The sequence below is a fragment of the Monodon monoceros genome, unplaced genomic scaffold, assembly GCF_005190385.1.
Source record: "Monodon monoceros isolate NGI ecotype Baffin Bay Population unplaced genomic scaffold, NGI_Narwhal_1 Super_Scaffold_7, whole genome shotgun sequence".
Classification (NCBI taxonomy): Eukaryota; Metazoa; Chordata; class Mammalia; order Artiodactyla; family Monodontidae; genus Monodon; species Monodon monoceros.
The window spans coordinates 101,434,178-101,453,013 of NW_021703784.1; the positions used below are offsets into that span (position 1 = coordinate 101,434,178).

General features: G+C 59.3%; 2 protein-coding genes across 2 annotated transcripts; one reads left to right on the forward strand and one right to left on the reverse strand.

Annotated features, from left to right (window-relative positions):
- The first annotated feature begins 397 nt into the window (after positions 1-397).
- ACTN3 (actinin alpha 3) lies at positions 398-13,302 on the forward strand. Its single transcript, XM_029207976.1, has 21 exons — positions 398-639; positions 4,089-4,203; positions 4,382-4,501; positions 4,802-4,888; positions 4,970-5,057; positions 5,534-5,612; positions 5,703-5,784; positions 6,532-6,617; positions 6,937-7,029; positions 7,472-7,702; positions 7,828-7,975; positions 8,990-9,140; positions 9,705-9,813; positions 9,910-10,050; positions 10,310-10,492; positions 11,154-11,288; positions 11,384-11,563; positions 11,988-12,134; positions 12,229-12,294; positions 12,770-12,928; positions 13,011-13,302. Exons 1-21 carry the CDS (start codon positions 490-492, stop codon positions 13,167-13,169), a joined length of 2,709 nt encoding a protein of 902 aa, XP_029063809.1. The 5' UTR covers positions 398-489; the 3' UTR covers positions 13,170-13,302.
- A 145-nt stretch (positions 13,303-13,447) lies between these two features.
- Positions 13,448-18,481, reverse strand: CTSF (cathepsin F). Its single transcript, XM_029206814.1, is given in 14 exon segments — positions 13,448-13,990; positions 14,071-14,129; positions 14,541-14,631; positions 14,722-14,786; positions 14,874-14,993; positions 15,800-15,880; positions 15,961-16,057; positions 16,146-16,291; positions 16,395-16,508; positions 17,075-17,150; positions 17,277-17,420; positions 17,422-17,517; positions 17,834-17,932; positions 18,192-18,481. Coding segments are annotated over 14 exon segments (1,476 nt in total). The 5' UTR covers positions 18,405-18,481; the 3' UTR covers positions 13,448-13,915.
- Positions 18,482-18,836: the final 355 nt, after the last annotated feature.

The window sequence follows — 18,836 nt, forward strand, 5'->3', positions numbered from 1 at the left end:
CCTTCATCACCCCAGAAAACATTCAAAACAGCTCGGCGCCTCGGTGTTTCTGACTGTGAAATGGGAATAGTGCTCCCTGTTTCCCACCAGCGCGGCGCAGGAAAAGGGTCATGAGGCCCAAAAGGTAGCTTCTAGAGCAGTCTGCAGCCACTATTATTATCGTCATCTTCGTTGTACATGTGAGGAAACAGACTCAGAGAGGGCCCGTGGCTTTCGCAAGAGTCACACAGCGCCCAAGCTGCGGAGCCGGAACGCGAACCCCGGATCTCCGCCACGGGGTACACCCCAGTGTCCCCAAATTCTGCAGTCTCCTAGCCTCAGGACAACCTGCTGCCTGGTCCCGACCCGAGTGGCCTCGCCCCCATCCGGCCCCTCCCTTCTCCCCCATATTTAGCAGGAATCCGATCCGGGGCTGGGCCGGGTGCTACTTAACGCGGCCCCCATGTTCTGGAGCGCGCCGAACGGAGCGGAGCCAGGAGCCCGAGCGAGATGATGATGGTTATGCAGCCCGAGGGTCTGGGGACCGGGGAGGGGCCCTTCGCAGGCGGCGGCGGCAGCGGCGGCGAGTACATGGAACAGGAGGAGGACTGGGACCGCGACCTGCTGCTGGACCCGGCCTGGGAGAAGCAGCAGCGAAAAGTGAGTGCTAGCCCGTTTCCTGATGGCAAAACTGAGGCCTGAGAAGCCAGGCGGTTTGTCCTTGGCATCTCAGCAGGTCAGGGGCAGAGCCTGTCTTAACCCTCAGTGCCACTTCCTCGCCCAGGCTCTGACCATCAGTCCTCTGCTGTCCCCCAGGGCCCGAAGAGAGGGCTGGAGACCCTCACGAGGGGTTTAGGACAAGAAGAGTTTCAGGGGTCCCCACCCCACAGGCTTCATTCCCCTGGGCCCACTGCTCCACTTCTGCTAAGGAATATGGTTTGGGCAAAGCCCGGGAGATCCAAGTTCAGGGTGTGGGTGGGGTCGGGAAGAATGATCTTTGTCTCCACAACCCCACTCTCCAGTGAAATATTCCCAGACCCCACCTGCGGACTTGAAGCCAGGCAGCTAGAGGACTTGGGAGTGTGGGGAAGGGGTAACCGTCGCAGACCCCTTCCCCGCCCTCTCTATGTTCTCTCCAGCGTGGTGTCCGTGGTCACTCTATCCCAACTGTTAAATGAGGAAGCTGGGGCTGAGATAGGACCCAAATCATATGCTGTCAGAAAACAGGACTCCCCGCAACCTGAGGGTCTTTGCCCGTTGCTTGCCCCACCCCCATTCTTTCCCAAGATACCCCTCCTTACCCCAGGGGCCCTGAATCTGCTGAAAAGGCCACAAGGTCGGGGAGGAGGGGAGCCCTGGGTTCCCTTTCGCGGTAGGTAACCTGACTCTCTGGCCAGATAGACACTTCGTGCTGAGGCAGCACCTTGGAGAGCTGAGAGGGGCACATGGGCAGCTGCTGCCCAGGCCCAGCCTTGTAAGGCACTCGGGCCTCCCCTCCCCGATCTATTTTCACTCGCAGACTTTCCCAAGTGGAGGGGGCAGGACACCTGGCGACCCAAAAGAGAAAATGATCCAGGCTGGAGTGAGGAAACTTTGGGGAGTGTGGCAGGACAGCGGTAGGAGTGTACCACGAGGTCATTAGACCCTGCTCAGCACTTGCCAACAGTGTATGAGTCCAGGAAAGGGCAGGGGAACAGGGGTGTTTGGTGGAATTTGCAGGATCTGAGAATCCCAGAATTTAGAATCAGAGCATTTATGCTGGGTTAGTTGATAGGAGATGACCCCAGGGGCTGGGAGGCTCAGCTGACTCGGCTAGGGTGCCCGGGGTGACACGCCTCCCCCCAGGCTCCTCCTGCACCTGTCTCCAAGCAGGGCTGTGGTCCTTGGGTCCAGCAGTCTCCCAGTGATGTCATCCCTGCCCCTGGCTCCAGCTGCCATCTGCTCTGCAACAACTCCTATCCCCCCCATGCACCCACCCAGGCCTCTCCCAGATCCAGGTCCACATGCCCCTCATAAGATACAGGCTAGTCTGTAACTTGCTTTCATCACTTAAAATATCAGGAGCATCCTTCCAACCCAACTTACAGCCACCCACCTCACTGACTCATTCAATGATTGCACAGAGTAGACACTCTGTAAATTCATCAGCACCCCCTGGAGTTGGACATTCCGGTTGTTTCTCATCTAACATTGTTTATTACAATGTAATGAACATCTCTGTGCTCAGCTTTAGTCCCACCCCCATGCCTGCTTCTCCTCCATGTATTGAAGCACTCCTGCCTCCCCCACCTGATAACCGAGTCCTCTTTATTCAACCTCATTGCAAACATTCATTCATTGTTTCTTAGGAAGGTCCTAGTATGTGCCAGCCACTGTTTTAGGTGCCAGCAATTCAGCAGGGGGCAAAATTAAAGACACCGCCTCAGGGAGCTTATATTCTAGCAAGGACAAATGTTTTCATCTCATCCACTTGATCCTGCCCTGTCCCACTCACTGACACCTTTCCTCCCTCACCCTGGTCTCAGTCGGCACCTCCTCACTTCTCCCTTCTGCTCTGCGAAGCCATTTGTCTCCCCTCTGCAACCAGAATGAGCTTTCTAAAACACAGTGCTGCCCCTCCCTGTCCTGTGCCTGAAAGCTTCCCTTGTTGCCCTCAAGATCAAGTTCAGACTCCCTGGCTTAGCACTCAAGATCATGCATGACCTGGCCTCTGCCGCCCCTCTGGCCTGCCTCTCACTACGTATACCCCAACACCCCCAGAGCAGTGCCCAGATAGCTGTAGCTCCGCAAACCTAGTAACTGTTTCTCATCGCCAAGCACTTGCCCGTGTGGCTGCCCCTGCCTGGAATGCCCTTGCCTGCCCTTCCCTGCCTGAGTAACTCCTGCTCTTCCATCACAGTTCTGATCAATTATTAACCTTCCCCAAGAGGTCTCCCACTTGATATGAAGAACTCCTCCCCTAGTCTCCCCAATACTAGTCTCTCCCAGCACTTCTCAGACCAACAGGACTCTTTGACTGTGAGTTCCTTTAGGGCAAGGAGCAAATCTCATTAAAAGTCATGTTTGTCAAATGAAAAATGCCCCTTCCTCCACCACGGAGGCCTCACCCAGTCCTGCCTTTCCTCCTGCCCTATCTCGACCCAGCACCCACTTACACAGCGGAGGGAAAGAATTCCAAATGATTTCCAGGGCCACCTCCCTGGAGTATCTGCTTTGCGGTGGCGGGGGGATGCTCTCAATTCCAGAATCCTGCAACGTCAGGGGAAGAAGGACCTGAGACATCACTGAGTCTGAACCCTTAATTGTGCAAATGGAGAGACTGAGCCCAAGAGAGGTCAAGGGGCACATCCCAGGTCACAGAGAGTGAGTAGTTCAGCTGAGATTGGGGCCCAAGTATGGATTCCACCAAGGACTGCTGATGGCAGAATCCAGGGCCTCGAGGCTTGGTAGGTTGGTAGAAACTTGTGCACTAGGTCACTGCCATCCCCCAAAGACACGCAGCCGTATACCACCCCTCCCATCTCAGACAGAGGCTGAGGCAGAAGCACACTCTGGCCGGTGAGGGAGGGCAGTCTCCTCCAGAAACTAGGTCAGGCTGGGCCTGAGTGTCCAGCTGACCCTCTACAGCCTGCAGAAAGCTCTTGCAGCCTCATGGTCTGCTTGAAGGCCAGTTCACAACAGCCTTAAGAGATCGGTGAGCCTGAGATAATAAAAACACAGGTGCACAGTCCCTCAGAGCCATCTGTGCTTCAACACAGAATTTTTCAGATTTGAGGCAGTATCACCCTGCACTGACCCTTGTGCCTCAGAGAGCCCCACACTTTGGAGTGTCTGCTTTACAGGTTTCTAATTCCCCCTGCAGTGCTTGTTTTGCCGGCAGTGAGGCACCCCAAGTCCAAACTGGGGCCTGAATGGGCCCCAGACCCCATTCCTCCTTTTCCAGGAGAATTAAATCTCAGAGAGGGAAAGGGGCTGGCCCCAGATGCACAGCAAGTCAGTGGCTGAGCCGGTACTTGAATCCAGGGCCTTGGGCTCTGAGATCTGCCCTGACAGAGGAGCCAGGGCGCTGTCCTCAGCACTAGGGTCTGAGCACTGTCCTCTGCCCCCAGACCTTCACTGCCTGGTGCAACTCGCACCTGCGCAAGGCTGGCACCCAGATCGAGAACATCGAGGAGGATTTCCGCAGTGGCCTCAAACTCATGTTGCTCCTGGAGGTCATTTCAGGTGAGGGGTGCAAATCAGTGCACAGGGACCCCAGGACACAGGGGAAAACCCAGAGAGCTGGGGGAGTAGTGACATCAGAGTGCTGGAGGGGGATTGCTGAGGGAGGGGGAAGTTTGAGGACCATGTCTTCAGCTTCCTCTCATGACCTTTGACCCTTGACCTCTCCCCTCACACCCAGGAGAGAGGCTGCCCAGGCCAGACAAAGGCAAGATGCGCTTCCACAAGATCGCCAATGTCAACAAGGCCCTGGACTTCATTGCCAGCAAGGGGGTGAAGCTGGTGTCCATCGGTGCCGAAGGTGAGGCGGTGGCAGGAGGAGGCCTGGGCAGGGCCGGGGGTGCGGTCCCTCATCTCAACAATGGGGATAACCGTCCGTGCCTCGCAGGAGGGACTGTCAGGAGCGAAGGTACCCAAAGTGCCAGCGCAGGACCTGGCGCCCAGTAGGTGTTCAATGAATCATTTTGAAGGAAAATGATTGAGCACCTACCTACTAGGTGCCGGCCCTGGGATGGGGACAAGGGCCAGAGGGCGGAGCAGCGGGAGGGCAGCCAAGGCCTCAAGTGCCAGGTGGAGTGTGTCTCCACCCCCCACCCTGCAGAGATTGTTGACGGGAACCTGAAGATGACCCTGGGCATGATCTGGACCATCATCCTTCGCTTTGCCATCCAGGACATCTCCGTGGAAGGTGAGCGGCAAGGAGGCAGGTAGGGTGAGAGGGCTGGCCCAAAGCCCTCCCCAACCAACACTCACCCCCGTCCCCGCCCAGAAACCTCGGCCAAGGAGGGCTTGCTCCTGTGGTGTCAGCGGAAGACAGCGCCATACCGCAACGTCAATGTGCAGAACTTCCACACCAGGTCCGTCTGCCCATCAGCGTGTGGGGCCTCAGCCGGGCTCTGGGCCCTGGCATAAGCCACAGGGCAGGAGAGGTCACAGCCAACTTCCTGCAACAGTGTCTGAAAATAGGAGGACTCGGTCAATGTTGAATCGAATCCAGGAGGGCAAGGGGGAAATTCCTGGAGGAGGGAGCACGGGAGACATCCCGGGAAGGGTGTTCCAGCCAGAGAGAACCTTGTGAGCAAAGACCTGGAGACCAAAAACATCTAGAAATTGGTGTAGCTTAAGCACAAGGATGTGAAGGAACCATGATGAGCTTGGAGGAAACGGTCCCAGGTTGGCAATCAAGGGCCTTGGATGCCAAGCCAAGGAGTTTGGACTTTACTCCATTTTACAGATGAGGCCGTCCTGATAGGGGTGCTCCTGGGACAAGGGTAGGACAGGGCCGCAGCTTGAACCCAGGCCTGACGCCCACACCCCCCTTCTCTCTGTGCAGCTGGAAGGATGGCCTGGCCCTCTGTGCTCTCATCCACCGGCACCGCCCCGACCTAATTGACTACACCAAACTGCGCAAGGTAGGCCTCCGCCACCCCCAGCCCCGACTTCCCAGTCTCTGCCCTCAGCTGACCTTTCACCTCTCCCCCCCAACCCCGCACACCATCTAGGATGACCCCATCGGCAACCTGAACACTGCCTTCGAGGTGGCAGAGAAGTACCTGGACATCCCCAAGATGTTGGATGCAGAAGGTGAGAGTAAGCCTCGCCTGGGCGAGGACTCCCCTTACGCACCAGTTGGCACGGTCCTACCTCCACACCTTTGTCCCTGCTCCTCCCTCCTCCTGCAATGCTCTGCCCCTCACCCTGCTCCCTGGGCAGAATCCTCCCTGCCAACAGGCCCCCTTCTCCAGGAGCCTGTGTCCGGTCCCCTGTCCCTCTCCACCCAGTGGAACCAGGCTCTGCCACCTCTGCCTTATGTAATGGCTCCATCTTCTACCCCATATCCCAGTAACCTGGGTCACCTGGCGGCATGATGGTCACCCATCCTGGGAGCTGCTCTCGGGTGGGTCCTGCCTCTTGTCCCTGGGCCCGTAAAGGCTTTAGTCAGTTGAACCAGCAAACATTTTCTGGGCACCTACTGTGCCTGGTACCCTGGATGTGAACTTAGGAGAAAGACAGACAGGCAGACAGACCAAGGTATGGGATGGTTAGAGACACCAGGCAGTGCGGACTGGCGCCTCATCAGGGCTACAGTGTCTGCTCACTCACCCACACCCTCATGCTCTCCTCACCCCACAGAGGGGGAGGTTGCTAGGCCCTGGGGTGATCCGAGAGGACTCCAGGGAAGAGCTGGGCTTGGGGCACCTGGCAGCTAGTGGCCATGACTAGATGTCTGTGCACCCTACCGTCCCGAGGGAACTCTCTGCCTGGGTGGGGACAGGAGCCCACTCCCCACCTCTGGCTTCGGCCAGTCGACACCTCGCTGCCATCCCGCAGACATCGTGAACACCCCAAAGCCCGATGAGAAGGCCGTCATGACTTACGTTTCCTGCTTCTACCACGCCTTCGCGGGGGCGGAGCAGGTAGGGGCTCAGCTGCTGCTGCCTGGGCTGGGCGTGTGGGCCCAGGGGCCCAAGCTTGGCGGCATCTCCACGTTTGGAGGTGCCAGGCCCCATGTGGGTGGGAGTGCCACTGTCCCAGCCGCACATACTCGATCCTTGGGGGAGCTCAGGCGCAGAGGCCTCTGGCCTGGGAGCCCATCCTTACCCTACAAGATGTGCCCCCTCATCCTCTCCTCTGTTGCATGGGCCCAGGTTTGAAGGGTTTGTAGAGGGAGGCTGGGTCGGGGGTGTCTGTGGCAGCTTGCTCTAACGCCAGCCCTTCCGCCCACTCCCACCACAGGCAGAGACAGCCGCCAACAGGATCTGCAAGGTGCTGGCCGTGAACCAGGAGAACGAGAAGCTGATGGAGGAGTACGAGAAGCTGGCCAGTGAGGTGAGGCTGGGGCTGAGAGGACCTCCCCCTCTCCCCTACCTGTGCTCTCCCAACCCAGCTGAGCCCCTGGCCTGGACCCGCAGAGCCTACCTCTCCTCAGAGTAGCTGTGGCCTCTCCCAGCCTCCTCCTGCCATCTCTACCCACCCCCGGCCCCCTTCCGCCCACCCAGGCTCCTGTCATCCACTCATCATCCATCCAGTTACTCGTTAATTTCTCCATGCACTCATCTTTAGGCAGTCTCCTGGCCCTTTGTGCTTTGCCGACCTACACTGGTCCCTGGACTCAGAAGTTAACCGTCCTGCTCCTGCCCTGACGAGCGGGGACCCCCACTCTGCTTGAGGCCCGGCCTTCAGGCCACAGCTTGGGTGTGGGTGGAGAGGGGTGGGCGAGGTGAGCAGGCCCACTCAGAGCTCTCTGCTCTGCCCCTGCCTGGCCCCGCAGCTGCTGGAATGGATCCGCCGCACCGTGCCGTGGCTGGAGAACCGCACGGGCGAGCCCAGCAAGAACACCATGCAGCGCAAGCTGGAGGACTTCCGGGACTACCGGCGCCTGCACAAGCCGCCCCGCGTGCAGGAGAAGTGCCAGCTGGAGATCAACTTCAACACATTGCAAACCAAGCTGCGGCTGAGCCACCGGCCCGCCTTCATGCCATCTGAGGGCAAGCTGGTCTCGGTGAGCCAGGCCAGGGGAGGTGGTGACCCCGGCCCTGCCCACATCCTCTGGGTGACCTTGGACTCTCTGTCCCCATCTGTATAACGGGTGAACTGTGATGGCGGGCACCTCTGCCTGCCCCATAGGACATAGCCAATGCATGGCGGGGGCTGGAGCAAGCAGAGAAGGGCTATGAGGACTGGCTGCTCTCGGAGATCCGGCGCCTGGAGCGGCTGCAGCACCTGGCAGAGAAGTTCCAGCAGAAGGCCTCCCTGCACGAAGCCTGGACCCGGGGTAGGTACCTCTGGGGCCTGATTCTGTCCTGGTGTTCTGCAAGGAAGCTGGAGATCTGTTTTCTAGTCCCACCCTGACTTGCTGTGCAGTCAAGTCACTGCCCCTTTTGGGGCCACAGTTTCTTTATCTGTAAACTCAGGCCCCTAACTTTCTCCTGGCTCTGGTCTTCTGTAGGTCTGCTCTGATTAATTTGTCATTTAGCACTTTATTTGTGTATGTGGCAGGTGTCCAAAGGTGAGTCCCCCCACTAACATCACTTACATTATACCCAAAGTATACTGATGCCAAAATATTGCATGAATCAAATATATCACTGGGTGCAAACATTCGCTCTGTATTCTATCAAGGATTTTAATCCTATAACTGAATGAGTCCTGCTGAAAAAAATAATGAACGCTAATAATGGATTATGGACATATTGAATAGCGGTGGTTTGACAGAATAATTCCTTAAATATACAGCCATTTATGTGATCCTGACAGGTCTTTGAACTTCTAAACCTCAGTTACCTTCTCTGCAAAATACAGAGGCACTCAATAAATGGTTGCTGCTGCAATTACTGTGACTGTGGTCTTACCTGCATAATTATGGTAACTGTCATTCTCAAAGCACTTTTACATTCATTATTCATTCATCCAACAAATATTCATAGAGGGTCTACCAAGTGCTGGGCACTGGGTAAGCAAAGGAAAATGGATCAAGGGCTCACTGGGTTCACAGAGTCATTGGAAAGCACTTTGCGATCGAATAATACCAAAAGTGTACCAAGGGCCACCCCAAGTTGTGCAGGGTCAAGGGACCCTGGCATCACTCACAGGCCATGCCCTGGAACAGGAGCTTCACTTAACTTTATCATACTAGTGTCTCAGAGCAAACCCTGAGGGTAGGCTGGGCAGGTGTGATCACCTACATTTCACAGATGAGGACCCTCCATGGTCACACAGCCCGGCTTGGACCCCCTGCTCCTGTCACAGCTGCTGCTTGGTGACCTGAGCCGGGCCTCTCTCCGAGCAGGGAAGGAGGAGATGCTGAGCCAGCGGGACTATGAGTCCGCTTCGCTGCAGGAGGTGCGGGCGCTGCTGCGGCGCCACGAGGCCTTTGAGAGCGACCTGGCGGCGCACCAGGACCGCGTGGAGCACGTCGCTGCGCTGGCCCAGGAGCTCAAGTAGGCGCGGATTGCTGCGGGGCAGCCCGGGGTGACCACGCCCCTACCTGGCCCCACCCCCTCTCCCCGCTCCCATAGCCCTCCAGACCTTTTGCTTTCCCTGGTTGGGTAACCCTGCCTTGGCACCCATGTCCTTCCCCGTCACCACTTACTCTGCCCTCCTCCTGTAACCCTCTCCCCATCTCCGGAGCCCACTCTGCTCCCCACGTTCTTCCCACACTGGCGCTCGACCTGCCCCCAAACCTGGCGGCTCCCTTCAGCTTCAGGCATGCCCAATCCTCACCAGCAGCCTGGGCCTTGTGCCACCTCTTGGAAACTGGCCCCCGAAACTCCAGGCCCTGCCCCTCCACCCAAGCTCCTCCAGGGACTGGAGCTGAGGACTCCCTTCTCCCGGGAATGCGCTGGGAAGCCCCTGCGCTAGGAAAGCCCCGCTTTGCCCCCACCTCCCCTGGCTCCCTTATGCCTTCACCACCACTGGTGCCCAGGTTCCAGCCCCTGAAGGGCAGTCAGGAAGAAATCTGGGCTGGAGTCTGGCCCCAAACTTGCCCCCCTTCCCGCCCCCAGTGAGCTAGACTACCACGAGGCGGCCTCGGTGAACAGCCGCTGCCAGGCCATCTGCGACCAGTGGGACAACCTGGGCACGTTGACCCAGAAGAGGCGGGATGCGCTAGAGGTGAGGCTGGGGGCCAGGGAGGTGGAGGCTGGAAACTGGAGGAGGTGAGAGGGCCTGCTGGGCAGGCTGCTGACTGGCCATCCCTGTGGCCCCTAGCGGATGGAGAAGCTCCTAGAGACCATCGACCAGCTGCAGCTGGAGTTTGCCAGGCGGGTAGCACCCTTCAACAACTGGCTGGATGGTGCTGTGGAGGACCTGCAGGACGTGTGGCTGGTGCACTCGGTGGAGGAGACCCAGGTGGGCGCAGGGGTTCCAGGTGTGGGGCAGTTGGAGGGGATGACAGGGAAGCGGCCTGTTTCTGTCAGCCACCCCTTTGGGCTCCAGGGAAATGGGGGGCCAGAGAAAAACACCAGTTCCCGAGTGCTGGGAGACGGAAGGCCTGGGTTCTCCTGCCAGTGCTGCCCTGGCCCCACTGGATGGCCCGGAGCACGCTGCTGCCCTTTGTTGCTGCGGGAAGTGGGGGCGCTGGTTGATGCTTCCTGCCTGCCCTCCCCAGAGCCTTGTGACAGCACACGAGCAGTTCAAAGCAACATTGCCCGAGGCCGACCGAGAGAGGGGAGCCATCCTGGGCATCCAGGGTGAGATCCAGAAGATCTGCCAAACATATGGGCTGCGGCCCAGCTCCGCCAACCCCTACATCGCCCTCAGCCCGCAGGACATCAACACCAAGTGGGAAACGGTCAGTGCCGCCTGTGGCCTTTCCCTGCCTCCCCCGCCCCGCTCAGATGCATTCTAACCACCCTGATCTGTAAAATGGCCGTAACAGCAGCATTTTCCTGTGAGGTGTGATTTTTTCTTTTTGGCTGTGTTGGGTCTTCGTTGCTGCACGCGGGCTTTCTCTAGTTGCAGTGAGCGGGGGCTACTCTTCGTTGTGGTGCACAGGCTTCTCATTGTTGCAGAGCATGGGCTCTAGGCACGCGGGCTTCAGTAGTTGTGGCTTGCGGGCTCTAGAGCGCAGGCTCAGTAGCTGTGGTGCACATGGGCTTAGTTGCTCCGCGGCATGTGTGATCTTCCCGGACCAGGGCTCGAACCCGTGTCCCTTGCATCGGCAGACAGATTCTTAACCACTGCGCCACCAGGGAAGCCCCTAGCAGGCCTGATTGAAGCAGACTTAGATCTGGTGTGTGGACATCCTTTATAAAACAATCTAAGTTCATTAAGAATGATGTCATGGGCCCCATTTTGCAGACGAGGAAACGAGCCTAGAGAGGCTGAGTGCTCAGAGCTTGGCCCCCACAGAGCCCTGAGGCCTTGGCTCAGAGCGGCGGGAGCAGTGTGAGGGGCTGGAGCCCATCTCCCACTCCCAGAGCTGCCCCTGGCACAACCAGCCTCCCTCCCAGGTCCGAAAGCTGGTACCCAGCCGTGACCAGACGCTGCAGGAGGAGCTGACTAGGCAACAGGTGAACGAGAGGCTCCGGCGGCAGTTTGCAGCCCAGGCCAACACCGTCGGGCCCTGGATCCAGGGGAAGGTGGAGGTAAGGCTGGGATCATGGAGCCAGCCCGGGAGAGCAGGGCCAGGGCTGGGCCACCGGGAGCTGGGAGCCCTCATTCTGCCCGGCTCCCCCTGCAGGAAGTGGGGCGCCTGGCAGCGGGAATGGCCGGCTCTCTGGAGGAGCAGATGGTGGGGCTGCGGCAGCAGGAGCAGAACATCATCAACTACAAGAGCAACATCGACCAGCTGGAGGGTGACCACCAGCTGCTGCAGGAGAACCTGGTGTTCGACAATAAGCACACCGTCTACAGCATGGAGGTGGGATCACACCCACTCAGGACAGAGGGGAGGCGGCACTGGCTGGGGAAGCCTGGGGCGGCCACAGCTGGACACAGCACATCTGCCCCAGGGGTTCCCCAGTTCAGCGTGGCCAGGTCCCCCAAAGTACTTGTGGGGATACTGAGACCCAGCGAGTGAAAGTGACCTGGCCAGTCACAGAGCAGTCTAAACCCAGGCCTGGATTGGCCATGGCTGATTGATCAATATGTAATACATAATAAATCATCAAACTTTAAGGCAGGAAGGGCCACTGGACGTCACTCTGTGGAACCTCCAGATGGGGACAGAGGCCCAGCAAGGGGGAGGAGTTGCCCAGGGTCAATACAGTGAATTGGGGGTGGAGCCAGACCTAGTGGCCAGGCACTGGCCACCCACTGACCCAGCCTGTCTTCTGCTTGCCCAGCACATCCGTGTGGGCTGGGAGCAGCTGCTCACCTCCATTGCCCGCACCATCAATGAGGTGGAGAACCAGATACTGACCCGAGATGCCAAGGGCCTGAGCCAGGAGCAGCTCAACGAGTTCCGGGCATCCTTCAACCACTTTGACCGGGTCAGCAGGGGCTTAGCCCTGTGCGGCGGTGGACTTAGGGGCAGCGGGGGGCGGGTGTTGGGGACTGAGCCTGACATCTGCTCCCTCACTACAGAAGCGGAATGGCATGATGGAGCCCGACGACTTCCGGGCCTGCCTCATCTCCATGGGCTACGACCTGGTGAGTGTCCCCCAGCCGCATCCCAGCCGTCCCACCTGTGCCTGTGTCCCTCCCACCTCACACACGACCTCATTTCCTCCTCACCCACCCGCTGGGGCTGGGGAGAATTACCCCATTTCACACAGGGGCTACCAAAGGCTCAGAGAGGTAAATTAACTTGCCCAAAGATACTAGATTTGGACCTTGTTCTGTGTGACTCCAAAGCCTGAGCTTGCAACGTTTCTACATCACAGAAACAGCACTACAGAGGCCCAGGAAAAGGTCAGGACCAACGGGCAGCAGGGGGCACTGCCGTGGGCAGGAAGCAGAGCACAGCCTAGCAGAAAGGATTTCCCAGACCTAGAGCTAAAGCTGCAGCGGACGGTCTATGGAGAAAGGGGGCACCTTGTCACTGGAGCTGTCGGGCCAGGGGGACACTGGGAGCCCTCCTGGCTTAAGCACCCCCGGGCATGGTGCCCGGCCTCTAACCCTGCAGGGGGAAGTGGAGTTTGCTCGAATCATGACCATGGTGGACCCCAACGCAGCCGGGGTCGTGACCTTCCAGGCCTTCATCGACTTCATGACCCGAGAGACAGCCGAGACCGACACGGCTGAGCAGGTTGTGGCCTCGTTCAAGATCCTGGCGGGAGACAAGGTGAGTCCCTGGTGGTGCAGGGGGCTGGCGGGCGGGGGCAGGGAACAGGACCTGTGGGCCCTCAATCCCTCTTCTTCCCCAGAACTACATCACACCTGAGGAGCTGCGGCAGGAACTCCCAGCTGAGCAGGCCGAGTACTGCATCCACCGCATGGCGCCCTACAAGGGGGCCGGGGCTCCAGCTGGAGCCCTGGACTATGTGGCCTTCTCCAGTGCCCTCTACGGGGAGAGCGACCTCTGACCTCGACCGCTGAGGTTCTCTATGCAAGTCCGGAGAGAGGGTGCTTCCTCTGGCTGATCCCATCCATCCCTCGGAGCAAGGGCCCTAGAGAATGACCGGCCAAGTGTTTCTCAATAAAAAGCCATAGTGGGCCCCTCTCCATCTCCTTTTGCCTCCTGAAGCAGAAGCTGGGCCCTCAGGCTTCTGGGCAGGACCAGTTGCCTGACCGTGACCCTCCTCCAGGGGTCCCCACCACACCTCCTTGCCCTCAGGGTCCGACATTCACACCACACTGGGGTCTAGGACACCTCTTTATTGTGTTAGAAAAGGTTGGTTACAACAGTTTCTCTAGACATGGAAGGCAACACCTGTCCCCAGATCCAGGGGGGACCAGAAAATTTATAGCATCAGAGGAAAGCCAGGGCAGGAAGCCTGAGCCTACAGAGGACCAAGCTGGCTTTAAGACCAGAATATTTTCTTCCCCCTGCTCCTTACCCGAGCCCAGGGTTCTTGCCCCAGCTTTGGCTGCCAAGACATCATCCTTCACCCCAAGATCCTCCTAGCTACCACAATTCAACAAAGGTGCAGTTGGGGAACTTCAGGGTGGGAGTAGGGGCTGTGCCCCTAGCCCAGTGGCCTTTGCTCACCCTGAGGTACCTGGTGCCCGTCCCTCAGCCAGCTGTGCCTCCTGGGGAGGGGCCTGGTCATGCAGGTCAGGCAGGGGAAGGGGCTGCCCTGGTCAGCACCAGGCCCTGAGCTGGTGCGCCTCAGTCTACCACTGCTGAGCTGGCCATGACGTTCACACCACAGGCCCCGGAGCCACGGTGCAAGTAGTAGTAACCCTGGGAGACAGGGGGGGCTTGGTGAGGGCACCGGGGCAGGATGGGGGCTGGAGGGCTGGGGCCAGCTGGGCGAGACTCACCTCCTCGCCCCAGTCAGTGCCCCAGCTGTTCTTGATGGCCCAGAAGGGAGTGGCAGAGCCTGAGGAGCAGTGCGGAGAGCAGGGAGTCAGGGCCCCAAGCACTTTGCACTCTTCAAACATCTGCTGTGGGCCTACTGTGTGACAAGTACTAGGAAAAGAGCAGAAAGCAAGACAGGCCCACCTACCACGCTCCTGGAGACCTGGTACAGCTCTGGGGTTTGGGGAGGACACCCCCCACCCGCCTCTAGCAGGGTATCCATTCATAACACCTCAGCCTCCCAGTGCCTTGGCTTTCCCATTCATAGAGAGGATGGATGATCCTGCCTGGCCCACAGCCCAAGGCAGAGGTAAGGACAAGGTTCCTTGGTGTTCCCCTGATGCCCCCTCCAGAGGTCCTGAGATGCTGTGGTCCAGCCTCTGCCTATGACCTGGGGTGGATGGATGGGCAGAGCAGGGTCAGCGGAACTCACGGTTGCCGTAGCCCACGAGCAGCACAGCGTGGTCGATGAGCCAGGGGCTGCAGAGGGGCCGCAGTGGGTGGGAGATCCCATGGCGGTAGAACTGAGGGGGAGAAGACGAGTAGGGGGCCAGCTCTGAGAAGTGGGGGCAGAGTCAGCAAGAACCGGAGCAGCAGTGAGGCTGGGGTCCTACCTGCATGCCAAAGGCATTGATGGCAACGGAGATGGGGCCCTTCTTGGCCAGCCAGGCCGCCAGCTCTAAGACAGAGGAGGGGCAGTGTCAGGGGCACCCAGGCCCCAGCCCCACCTGGCCTGTCCTCACCCCCTCACCCCTCCCTCACTCACTTTGCTCATTCTGGCTCAGCTCCACTGAGTCGTTGATGTAGACCTTGGCCTTCTCTGCAGAGAAGCTGCAGGCCTGCAAGTGGCCGTGGTAGCTGTAGTCGTCCTCTGTCTCCAGCCCTCCTGGGGAATGGCGGGGGGCAGATCGGGGGTTAGAGAAAACGTGGGCCCCAGTTCATAATGCTCATATGCTCCCAGCCAGGGGCCGTGCTAAGCCCCTCCTACACAAGGCCTCATGTTCTCTCCACCCCCAGCTATAGGCCACCCTCTCTGAGGGAGGCCTCATTCTAGAGGTGACACAACTGAGGCCCAGAGGGATGGGGGAGCCGCCAGTGAGAAATGTGGCAGAGATGGAATCGAGCTCCCAGCTTCTGACTCCTCACTCATCCCAGCATTCCTGGGACTCCTGACCTTGGCTTGCTTGTCCGGCCCTGACAGTTTGCTCCCAATCTGGCCCAGACCCCTGCCAGACTCCCTCACCAATCTTGGTACAGCCACCTCAATCCCTCAGCCCTCATTTTCCTGCCACTGCGACCCACTGCTCAACTGAATTGCCAATTTAGGACAATGCCTCCTCTCAGGGGTGAGGTGTGCTGCTCCCTGGTTTAGCAGCATTATAGAAATACAGACCGCCAAGCAATGAAAATACCAAGACCCCCTGCTGTGCACCAGGAACTTTACATATATTTCCTCACTTGACACTTAAGACGATCCTACAAAGTGGGCATGAGGAGCCCCATTTCCCAGGTGAGACAACTGAGGCTCTGAAAGATCTGACCTGCCCAAGGGCTTCAGCCGGTAAGGGTCAGCAATAAGACTTGAACCCAGTTCAGGTGACTGCCACGCTCATGTCTCTCCCCTCCCAAAGTGACTTCCTGTGGAGGGAGCTGGGGCTCCCGCTGCCCCTCCTGAAACCCATGAATGCATACCCAGAGTCCTTATAGCTGAGTAGGCGTTGGAGGGCAAGCCACCCAGGCAGGCCTTGTCCACCTTGTCACAGTCCAAGAGCTCTAGGAGACAGAAGCCTGGTCCCGAGGAGCCCTCCGGAGGGGCTGGGCTGGGGACAGGGTGGGCAGAGTGGGATGCTCACCCTGCTCAGAGAGGGAGAGCAGGGACCCCCGTTTTAGGAACCACTGGCCCTCCACGTTGCCTGTGACTGAGAAGGCCCAGCAGGAGCCGCACATGCCCTGCAAGAGACCGGGAGAGTCAGGGCTGGGTCCCTTCCAAACGCCAGTGCAGTCCTCATGTCCCACCCTCACTTCTTGGGGGTCCAACCTGGTCCTTGACTTTGGTGACAGCCCCCTTACTCCTCCAGTCCCACTCAGGTGGAGGAAGGTCAGGGATGGACTGGGCTAGGCGCATCTTCTTGCCAGGCTCCTCTTTTAGGAGGGGATTCAGGTAGATGGTGCGGAACTCCTCCTCTGTGGGCAGGGGATGGGAAAAGAGTATTCTAAGCCAGTCCTGACCAGGGGCCTTGGGAGCAGGCCCTGTCTCTTCCAGGTACCATGACGGCTCTGACCCTACCTGTAAGGTCACTGAACTTGGTGACCCCATACCGAGCTGTGCCACGGTCCAGGGCCTGGATCTTCTGCGCTCGCACCATGTTATTGGCAAAGACGGACATGCGCCACCTGGCTTCTGAGGAATGAGTAGAAGAGAGGCTTGGGCCCCAGGCAGATCATAAAAGGAGAGGTGCTTGGGGATAAGAGGCAGAGGTTTCCCTGGGGAATGGTAAGCTCTGGATCAGGCCTGAAGCTTATTTCAAGAAGGGCAGAACCCTGGGGCGGGTGAGGGTAGGGGGCCAGACCTGCAAGTGACAATGGGGCCAAACCGGGGTGATGACATCCCAGGTATGAAGGCAGAACCGAAATGGGCTCCAGAGGACATCCTGAGACAGGAGGTTGTGGGAAAAGGCCACCATGCCAGGGGTCCTCCAGCAGAGAAAATCTGGCCTTTGCCCCATCCCACTCTACCCAGGATGATGGAGACCTATGGTTTCTGACTAGGAAAATCAGATGGGAGAAGGGGCCAGGTACCTGAGATGGCTGCCAAGTCCTGGGAGGCTGAGCAAGAAGTTGGGGATTTAAGGGCCCTTGAAAGGATGCACTGCCCCTGTGCCCTTCCCCTCTCCCACACCAAGGTGCCAAGTTGGGGGGAAGGTCCTGATCTGATCGGAACAGGTACAGCCAAGGTTAGGTCCTCACCCTCCGTCGTTTCATATGTCCGGTTATAGGTGGTGACAAAGTCCTTGAAGATTGAAGCCATCTTCACAGAAAAGTCCTGGAAAGACAGAGGGGTCTTTACAAGGCGTCCTTCTCAGAATGACCCGGGAGCCCCAGGCCAGGGTGAGGGGAAGAGAGGGAATATAAGGCAGCAGCCAGTTCCCCAGACAAACTGGCTCCTCACCTGGGGCAGGGGATCCTTGTTCAACAGTGGAAGGAATGAACTGAAAGTCTCATTTTTGTCATCTGGAGGAGAGGGTTGGAACAGAGAAGAATCAGGACTGACCCCTGAGGGAAGTCTGACCTGAGCTATCCCAGCATCCCTGGGCTATCCCAGCACCTGTAATCTTGGTATCCGCTGGGCCACAGTCCCACCTCAGCAGCGTGTGTTTCCCCAGCTCATCCAGGACTTCAAAGCTGCAAAGCTGGAGGAGGAGGAGGAAGCCCGTTGGGGGGCTGGGACAGGAGCACGGCCTCGGCAAGATGGAGCCGGAGGGTCCCCCAATGAGGACCACCTCCAAGGCAACCAACCCCATAGGGGAGAGCGAGGCACAGTACGGGAGTGAGCACCCAGACACCCTCCCTTTTACAGCATCTTGGTCTCTGGCCTTCCAGGCCTGGGGAGTGACTCACGGTGGGGTAGCTGCGCCCTCAGATCCCTCCCTCTGGACTTGACCGATCATCCCAACTACTGCCAGGCTCAGTCTGGGGGCAGCGTATCGCAGGAACCCCATCACTCACCAGGGTTTTCTTGGACACACGGAGCTGGCACACCGTGGGGTCGTTGCAGGGCGGCTCCACCAGGGTCGCCTTCAGGGAGTACAGCGACCCCCGGCCCGCCTGGATGAGGGGTGGAGGGGGGCGCCGTGAGGCGGGCACAGCCACTCCCTTCTCAGTCCGGCCTTCGTGGGGCTCACAGCCCCACCGTGCCGTTCCCCTTCCCAATCCGTAGAGGTCCAACGCCCCCATCCCAAGTCAGGCGTACAACGCCCCCGCCCCAAGTCTACCCCAAAGCTCCCAGCCCTCGGACGAGAGCCCCGCTCACCCCACACCGGGCCCCCACCCACCGCCGCCGCCGCCGCCCCCAGCGCGTCCTCACCCGGCGGACGCGACCGCGCACGACCCTCAGCGCGGCCCGCGTCCTGGCAGCCCGGCCGCGGTTGTACATCTCTAGGGCGAAGCGGGCGGGCTCCAGCAGCTCCGGGGACGCCAGCTCCCAGGCCTGCGCGCCGGCCGCTCGGGGCTCGTTGGGGGCCGGAGCGGTGCCCGGGAGCAGCCCCAAAAGCAACAGCAGCTGCAGCCAGGGCGCCATGGCGAGGGCGAAGCCGGCGTCCCGTCCTCACGCTCTGACACACGCGCGACCCAACCGACCGGGCTGAGCAGCCCGCGGTCGGGGGGGTTCGGGGGGGGGGGGGGGGTTGGGGGAGCCCTGGGGGGCCTTCCCTCCGTCCCTCCCTCCGCCCCTCCCTCAGCTCCAGGGCGGCGGGGTGCCGGCCAATGGGCGCCGGTTGGGGGCGCCTGCGCGCTCGCTTATTCACGTGAGGCTCATGGGTCGCGCTGGCTGTGCAGGCATCCTGGCGCTAGTCCCGCGCTGATAACGCATCCTTGCACCAGGCGGGTCTGAGGAGGGGTGGCCCCAGCCGCCGCCTTGAAGTATTCTTACGTCTTGGAGCTGCTGTTTGTGTAGCAGGGAAGAGCCAGTTCTGACTCCCTGTTGGATCTGTTTCTTTTACTTTAACCTTTG

Excerpts from the sequence above, each read along its gene's own strand:
- ACTN3 (XM_029207976.1), top strand. The coding sequence starts at position 490 with ATGATGATGGTTATGCAGCCCGAGGGTCTGGGGACCGGGGAGGGGCCC. Across the intron at positions 5,058-5,533 it reads GTGCAGAACTTCCACACCAG|CTGGAAGGATGGCCTGGCCC; the intron begins GTCCGTCTGCCC and ends CTCTCTGTGCAG. Across the intron at positions 9,141-9,704 it reads GCGCTGGCCCAGGAGCTCAA|TGAGCTAGACTACCACGAGG; the intron begins GTAGGCGCGGAT and ends TCCCGCCCCCAG.